Source organism: Chaetodon auriga, chromosome 10, assembly GCF_051107435.1.
Source record: "Chaetodon auriga isolate fChaAug3 chromosome 10, fChaAug3.hap1, whole genome shotgun sequence".
NCBI classification, from domain to species: Eukaryota; Metazoa; Chordata; class Actinopteri; order Chaetodontiformes; family Chaetodontidae; genus Chaetodon; species Chaetodon auriga.
Window position 1 is genome coordinate 12,287,249 of NC_135083.1, and position 8,211 is coordinate 12,295,459.

Below are 8,211 nucleotides of genomic sequence, written 5' to 3' on the forward strand. Positions count from 1 at the left end.
CTGTGCCCAGTGTGTGGCTGTCAACACTACCATCTGCAGCGGCTACTGTTATACCCAGGTGACAACAGCTACACACTCTCTCACCCTTTTTCATGGAAACATCTTCACCTGAACATTTTATTTTAGAGAGAGGGGTGAGGTGAGGGGCATCAGTTCATCGCAATCTGCAACCTCACTGCTGGATGCCACGTAATCCTACACCTTTAAATTATGTCACGTGATTGATCAGTAAGATCAATGCAGACATGATAGGTCTCATAACACACAACTTAAAATGCTATTTTATGAACTTTTTAATTGTTTTTCAAAATTAGTTAATGAAACATTATATTTTATGTAAAGCGCTGGAGTAGCAGGAAGGTGGTTGGTGTGACAGTGTAGGACTGTGACACGAGAATCCTGGGTTTGCATCCTGACTGTGTTTAGGTTTAGGCAACAAAGCACTTTAGTTGAGTTTAGGGAAAGATCTTGTTTGCTGATGACCTTTTCTGTTTTAAAATAGAGCACAGATCACTAACCAAGTGCTGTCAGTGCATAAACAAACCCATAAAGAGATGAATAATGCTGTGGTCACTACGAGTGGATAGTGCATTGCAAGATTGGCCAGTGTGGTGGAAACCAATGTTAAGGTTTTTCCTTAAATAAGTTTTGTTTCAGGACTCAAATGAGCAGACCAATACAGAGACAATGTCAAAAACAAAAATCAATTTATTTACAAAAGGGAAGGAACCAACAGCGCACTCAAAACTGAGTGGAAATAACAAAGAACTAAGCTGGAAAACTGTGGCTGAGAGACACACAGAGCGGGACTGAAGACACTGAAACAAAGAGCAACAGAAGCATGATGTCCAAAAGTACAACAAAATGATCCACTGAAAGCTCCAGGACAAATCTTAAATGCAGGGTTTTCAAAGGTTTTCTTAGTCAATCACACTCACACTAGGGGTAGGATGATCACACGGTCGAGATCAGGACGAACTGGCAGCCACATGTCCAGAAAGCCTCTCCTAAGAACTGCCAGCACTCAGGCTCAAACACACCTCAGGTTTGCAGGTAATTAGGCAGAGCAGCAGTGCAGGAGGAAGACCCATCCAGTCTCAGACAGACAGGGGAGACAGACAAACAGACAAAAAACACCAGGGAAAAAGGGAGAGAGAAAACACTGGGAGAAGACAAAAAGCAAATCCTAACAGCCAAATGAATTACGTTGTCAGTAAACATACGTTCAGTGTCAACCTTGCGACTTAATTGCCAGGTATGTTATGTTGTTACCTGTGCTAACCTATCGCACCTCGAAGCCACCTACTTCATTTTACAGCTAAATATATTAGACAAATAAAAATGCAAAGCGGCAAATTAGGAATCATCTTCACACAGGTAGGCCTAATGTCTACATTCCACAAGCACAGGCAATCCTAAACCCAGCAATTAATACTGTCACAGACATCACTGCTGTACGTTAACCAAGAATGACGTTACCAGGTCCCACCTGTCTCCTCTCTCTCAGGACACCAATTTGAGGGGACGGTTCGGGAGGACTTTCCTGATCCAGCGTAGCTGTGTGCCTCTCTCCGTGGTGTACCAAGCTGCCTATGTGCCGGGCTGCCCTCAGGATGTCAGCCCACAGCTGCATTATCCTGCGGCCCACCGGTGCAGCTGCAGGCGCTGTGACACACGCTCATACCACTGTGTCCGCACCAGCCGAACCTCCTATGACCAATGCACCACGGCCACTGGCAGTGTGAAGGACCAGAATCAGGCCTCTTTGGAAATCTGACAATATGCTACAAGCAATGCACCAGTGTTAAATTTGACAAGAATTTTGTTTAGTTTTAGTCTTAGTCGCTTTCTGAAAATAATAGTAAATTTAGTTTTAGTCTTAGTCGCTTGACTGAAAATTGTAGTTGGTTTAAGTCACATTTTAGTCTTTGATTTTGTTTTCGTCAAGACGAAATACGTCAACGAATAGTTATCGTCGGGATTTTCGTTGACAAAATGAACACTGCAATGCACATGTATGCCAAATGATACAGCTGTTGGACAGCCTGTTGATGTTACTGTAGGCAGCTCCCAAGCTGGTCACGTTGTTTTCTCCAGTTTGTTAGGCAAGATGCTGCAATAAAACACTGTTGAGCATGCTTAATAGCTTCACTGTGAATTGTACTGCCTGTGTAAATGAATGAAATTACAAGAAAAACATGGAGATAAATGAGATTCTCTTGTCTCACTTATACGCTTTCTCACAGAGGACCAGGTCTAACTATAACTGTGTTAAGCGTGTAAGTGTGTCATACAGTCGTACAGCATACCAGAGCCCTGTACCTGGAATACTGGTTAGTTACACCTGTGTTTGACAAGTCAGCGATAAAATTCTCAACCCTGCAATGAAACAACCTTTAGGCAGTCTTGCGTCAGGCTCACCTGGTTTAATAGGTTTCCCGAGACGCGTTGGTCCGTCCCACTTCACAAACGCGCTCTTCACATTGGCGCAGAAGTCGCGTCTTTAACGCCCGCCGCTGTTGCATGTCCCTTCCTGCTCTTTCCATTCATTCCATTCAGTCGTACAGAGGAGCGGAGGGAGAGACAGCTGTACGCTTTGCTACTGCAATATTACATCTTTGTCTTCATTTCAAGGTAGGCGCTTCTCATGCATGCTGTTACAAGACATCATTGTAACTATAATGTTGCCATGATATTGAAGTTGCAGGGCAGGTGTGCAGAAAGTGGACATTTTTGTGTAGAGGAGGCCTGTTCATGTGAAATATGACATTATATTCAGAGGAGACGCAGTCACCTTTCGAAAGCATCGTTTGACTTTATTTTGAGACTCGTGAGACTTCCTGATTAGAAGTTTTAGCTTTTATCAAAAAATCCTCAATGGCTGTCAACTAAAAAAACGAACCTGCAGTATTAGATAGGGTCACCAATTTTGGGTTGAAATGTGATTGCAAAAACTCACTATTTAGTCAAATAAAATGTGTTTGTTCTGTTTTTGACGCCTGTCCCCCAAAGATCACGATTATGTAATAACGCTGTTAAACAAAATGACCACTAGGGGCGCTTTCGATCTCATCTTAACATCCATTTATGCACATTTTAGAGCCAATGTGCAGAATAGATTTATCTACACCAGTGAAATTAACCACATATTGTAAGACAGCACCTTTTGCACAGCTGTGGTCTTGTCATCTAACCTGCATGATTGTCTTAACTCAAATCTTCTCAGTGCTACAAATTTAATAATATGCACATTTTAACTTTATTTATATACTTTATTTGATTTATTTGAGGACTAATTCTGGAACTAATTCCCTCACACAGCAGGCAGGTGTATTCTCTGAAGCCATTTGGGATTGTGGTTTGATTTCAGTAGCATGAGGACTGACCCTGGCTCCATTTCTTGACTGGCAGTGCAGTGGGTGGAGAGTAATGTTGAATTTATCTCTGGTTCTGCAGGGCTGGACTTGCCTCTATATATATAACCCCAAGTGTCTCTGGACTCTTGTCTTGCTCAGTGTCTCCCGGGGACTCTCAGCCTGCTCTCCCTCTGCGGCCCCCTCCTTTTATCTGACCAACTTCTGCAGTCAAAACAACCAAGAACCATGGCCCAGCAACATCAAATTAGGTATGAGCCTGCTCTGTCCGTCAGAACAATATCGCCAACCCTCCAGCATAACACAGCAGCAAAGGAGGATGCTCAGACAACTAAATAGAAATAAAGCATGCTTTGATTTGTTTAACCCATTAATTACATGTCGCAAACAGTTCTTATTTTCCTTCTGCTGTTTCTCTAGACTTGGTAAATCACAGAAGGCTAATGACGTGTGTTGCCTCCTGCACATATGTGTGTGTTGTTTGATTTATTCTGTTGACAAGTTATTTTTGGATGATTAGATTCCCAGAAGCAGTCACTCTATACCAAGTTCTGCTGCAATGCTAATGCCTCACATACACTTTAAAAAGCACAATCATTTACTTTTCTATGCAGACACCATCCTTGATCTTGTGTTTAGATGACCAGTCCTTGTCCAGCTTCGGTTCAGTTTCAACAGGTTTTGTCGCCTCACGCTGACTGTGCCCCGCCTTACTCCACTGGAGGAAATGCAGTGAGAAGAGGCATGATAGTTTTGTCTGTTTTCACTCCTTAAACAGCCTCCCAGCCAAACTGATCAATGGAGGGATTGCAGGCCTGGTAGGAGTCACCTGTGTGTTCCCAATCGACCTGGCCAAGACCCGCCTGCAGAACCAACGCAGTGGGCAGCAACTCTACAAGAACATGTATGAGACACACCAAAAGAAACAGATTGCTGATAGTTTGTCCCCCCCCCCAACCCCACCCCCTTTCAGATGCTTTGCCAAAACCTGCCCTTAAACTTACCCTGCCAGTTCTTTGTTAGCTGACTCATCATTCCCTTTCAGTGATACCCTAAATAAGGTATCAGTGTGATTGTAGACTTATTTCAAATGATTAAACTTGACAAACTGAGCTGAGCAAAAGCTGTTGGACCCAAGATCTCACAGTTTAGCAATTCTTTTTATGTAAAAACACTCAACATCACAGATTGTGTTATACTCACTAAATTATGCTTGCCTAAGCATGAAGTGCTTCCTAAAACTAATTTGCACTTCTAATCTGTTTTTTCCCTTCAGGATGGATTGCCTAATAAAGACAGTTAAATCTGAAGGCTACTTTGGCATGTACAGAGGTAAGACTAGTCACACTGTCCATGCTGACCTCCTTTTTCATGTGTGCCTGTTGAATAATGTTCTGGAAAAGAATATCATGAATATCACATAGATGTATTTGACATCATTGATATTCTTTGATTGTCCATATTTTCCCATCCTCCATGTTGTGTCATCTCTGTGTCGTGTCAAGCTCTTGGGTCAAGTTCCATTTAAATTGGCTAACAAGTGGGTCAGTGGTCCATCTTGTATGACCATGAGTCACTGCACAGCCTGCATGGACGCTATGCCTCACATGAAACCACTGCTTCTTTATCAGTTTGACAACCTCTGTGATCCAGAGAGTTCATTTCTTTTTCAGACACCTTACTGTCTTTAAATTTGTTATAGCTGGCTTGTTAAATTAAATAAGTTGTTTTTTTCAGTTTTTTAAATTTTGTTTCTCTCTGCTGTGCAACTACTGCACGTGTGTGGTTCAGTGAGAGTAGTTGTGCATTTCATTAGAATTAAATTGCTTGTTTCTGCAGGTGCTGCAGTGAATCTGACCCTGGTAACCCCTGAGAAGGCCATCAAACTAGCTGCTAATGACTTTTTCCGCCACCAGCTGAGCAGAGATGGGTACGTAGTAGCACTGAAAAGGACACAGACATTGTACTGCAATGTCATGCTTGGTTTTTCACCCCATCTTTGTGTCTTCAGTGGCAGGTTGACGGTGTTCAAGGAGATGTTGGCAGGCTGTTGTGCAGGAATGTGCCAGGTCATTGTCACCACACCCATGGAGATGCTCAAGATCCAGCTGCAGGATGCTGGCAGGCTCGGTAATCACAAGGAAATCAGCAGAATAGATTACCAGCATCAAATAATGCTTTGAGATGTGCTTTTTGCACCCTGGTGAAATTACAATCCGTTTCTTTTGTCTGCCAGCGGCCCAGCAGAGGGTGATGCCTAGTGTAGTAGCGACGCTGAAGATGGCAGGGACCAGTGCCGTTCTTAGCCGTTCCTACAACACGAGCCCTGCGCCTCAAGTCACACGAGTGTCTGCCACACAGATCACCAGAGAGCTGCTGAGGACCAAAGGAGTCACAGGATTGTATAGAGGACTCGGAGCCACACTGATGAGGTTTGATGCTTCCTCTTGCTAAACTGGTTTTCCGTCTTTGGTCATCAGTTTCTTAATGCAGTGAATATGCTTGTTTGTTGCCTTTTCAGGGACATCCCATTCTCCGTTGTCTACTTCCCTCTTTTTGCACATCTGCACCAGCTCGGCCAGCATTCATCTGAAGACCCATCTGTACCCTTCTATTGGTCCTTCATGTCTGGCTGCTTGGCTGGCTGCATTGCTGCTGTGACTGTCAGCCCTTGTGATGGTGAGTGACTCCATCTATGCAGATAACTGGTCAGTGTTTGGGGTACTGGGAACTGAACATCAGAATTGTTTTTTTTAATTAAAATGTTCAGAATTTGGAAATTCTCAACTAAAATAAGTTGTGTATGTCTTGTGCAGTGGTAAAGACGAGACTACAATCACTCAAAAAGGGAGCTAATGAGGAAACCTACAATGGAGTGGTGGACTGTGTTAGGTGAGTTAGTCATACAGTTATCAAAGATGCTTTTCCCTCATCAGGGTTCATAGTTACATGTTAACCTTGTGCTCTTTCTTCCATTGCAGGAAGATCCTCAGGAAGGAGGGTCCCGGAGCGTTCCTAAAGGGAGCCAGTTGCCGCGCCCTGGTTATTGCCCCACTCTTTGGCATTGCCCAGGTTGTGTACTTTGTAGGAGTTGGAGAGATCGTGCTGGGGTACACTCCCTACAACATCTATTCTGCATAAACAAGCTGTTTCCTCATCTTTCTGGCACCTCATTAAATTACAGGCAGCTATGCCCTCGGCATAGCCATGGACCCAGCTCTCTATTGCTGTGTACCTTCTTTATTGTGGGAGGCTTTCAGTGTAAAACGCTAAGGGGACCAAGGAGATGCCATTTCATTTCAGAATGGTTTCAAATTATGCCTTTAGCACGACTACCTCTTATTAAAAGAGACTGAAATTGAAACCTGCCTGTCTATATGGGCTTCACTTGAGCATATTACAAGAAAAGAATTGCTTCCCTCATTGAGGGACTTGATAGTCCAACGTATATCAGCATTTCACCCGGATCAGACTTGACACTACTCCTGTTGTACCTTTCCTTCCGTAGATGTAGCCCCTTTCCTTAAATGTACCCCATATCAATTACCCTTCACTGTAACCCTAATATGTGTACCATCTTGGTAACCACTAGGTTACGACTTGCTGTTACATGCTCTTGCAAAAGAGTGCAGGGAGCAACTACTGTGCATTAACAAAGGCACAACACTGAAGGTTTACTTGAATAGCTTCAATCCTGTTTGAAAGGGCTGCATGTGAAAATAGGCCACGGATGTTGATCCCTGTCTATGTATATAGTGTACATGTTTTTAAAGCAGAACTACTCTTTTAAGGTCATTGTCAGATATTGTCCTCTAACAACCTGGTTGGAAAAAGATCTGGAACACCCAAGGGGTCATAGCTCATGAATGACTGGAACATTTGGACTGCCGGCCCATCGGGATGCCATGCAGGGATTCTGTGTTGGTTTACTTTCTGTCACAAGGAGTGATTTCTCGTCCTTCTGAATCGTTTGGCTCCTTATCTAGACCCTGCTTCGTTAGTTTGTCACACGCTAGCTGACCATAGATGCTTTCTGGTGTTTATTTTTCAGAACAATTGTGGTTGAGGTGTTTGGGTTTTTTTCTACTGGGCACTGGGTGAATCTTTCCATGGCAGCATACACAATCTCAACAGGGCCTTCTGCAGTTGACTTTGGAGAGCTGCTTTTTTGTGGTGAAAGAAATGTTTGATAGTGGTAAACTAGACTGATGGACAAGATTATTGATGGGATCTGCTGTGCTTTTGGGACCAAGTCTTCTGAAAAAAGTGCAGTATATCTACATAGAGCCACTTTCTCATGGTTGACTTTGGCTACCTGTGACTGGTCAGGATTTCTTGTCAGTTAGAGATACAGGAGCCTGCACCGTTGTATCATGTCAGGCATTTAGATGCAGAACAGAGTGCAATGTTGGACTGCCCTCTCTATCTTGTGGAAAATCTCATGGGTCAAAGCACCTCTTACAATTTTACCACTGTAAATATTTATCTTGTATTTTATTTTATTTTTTTTTTAATTTTCTCAAACTGTGAAAGTTTCAAAGTTTTCTCAGATCGAGAGCAGCTTTAACAAGTGTTTCACCCAGTTGAGAAGATAATTATTTATTTCTAAGTTCATTTTGGAATTATGCATGTAAATACAAATTTCTAAATGCTGAATAAATATTTTTAAATGCAGTGTTCAATTGTGGTGTTTGACTTTAAACTTTACTATGCAATCAACAAAGGTTGAACTCATTCAGTCATGTATTCTCAGGTAGGATTATTAGAAATGGCAGCAGGTTGAGTGTTGACGGTAAAAACTGTCTCTAAAGAAAGCTAATAAGGTATTTCTTTACGC

The 8,211-nt window shown here is 42.8% G+C and overlaps 1 protein-coding gene across 1 annotated transcript; it reads left to right on the forward strand.

Moving 5' to 3' along the window:
• The first annotated feature begins 2,560 nt into the window (after positions 1–2,560).
• slc25a55b (solute carrier family 25 member 55b) lies at positions 2,561–6,515 on the forward strand. The gene is made up of 10 exons (XM_076741548.1): positions 2,561–2,634; positions 3,457–3,625; positions 4,153–4,278; positions 4,651–4,706; positions 5,214–5,304; positions 5,386–5,504; positions 5,611–5,806; positions 5,896–6,053; positions 6,191–6,266; positions 6,356–6,515. The coding sequence occupies exons 2-10, from the start codon at positions 3,603–3,605 to the stop codon at positions 6,513–6,515; spliced, it is 1,005 nt and encodes a 334-aa protein (XP_076597663.1). The 5' UTR covers positions 2,561–2,634; positions 3,457–3,602.
• Positions 6,516–8,211: the final 1,696 nt, after the last annotated feature.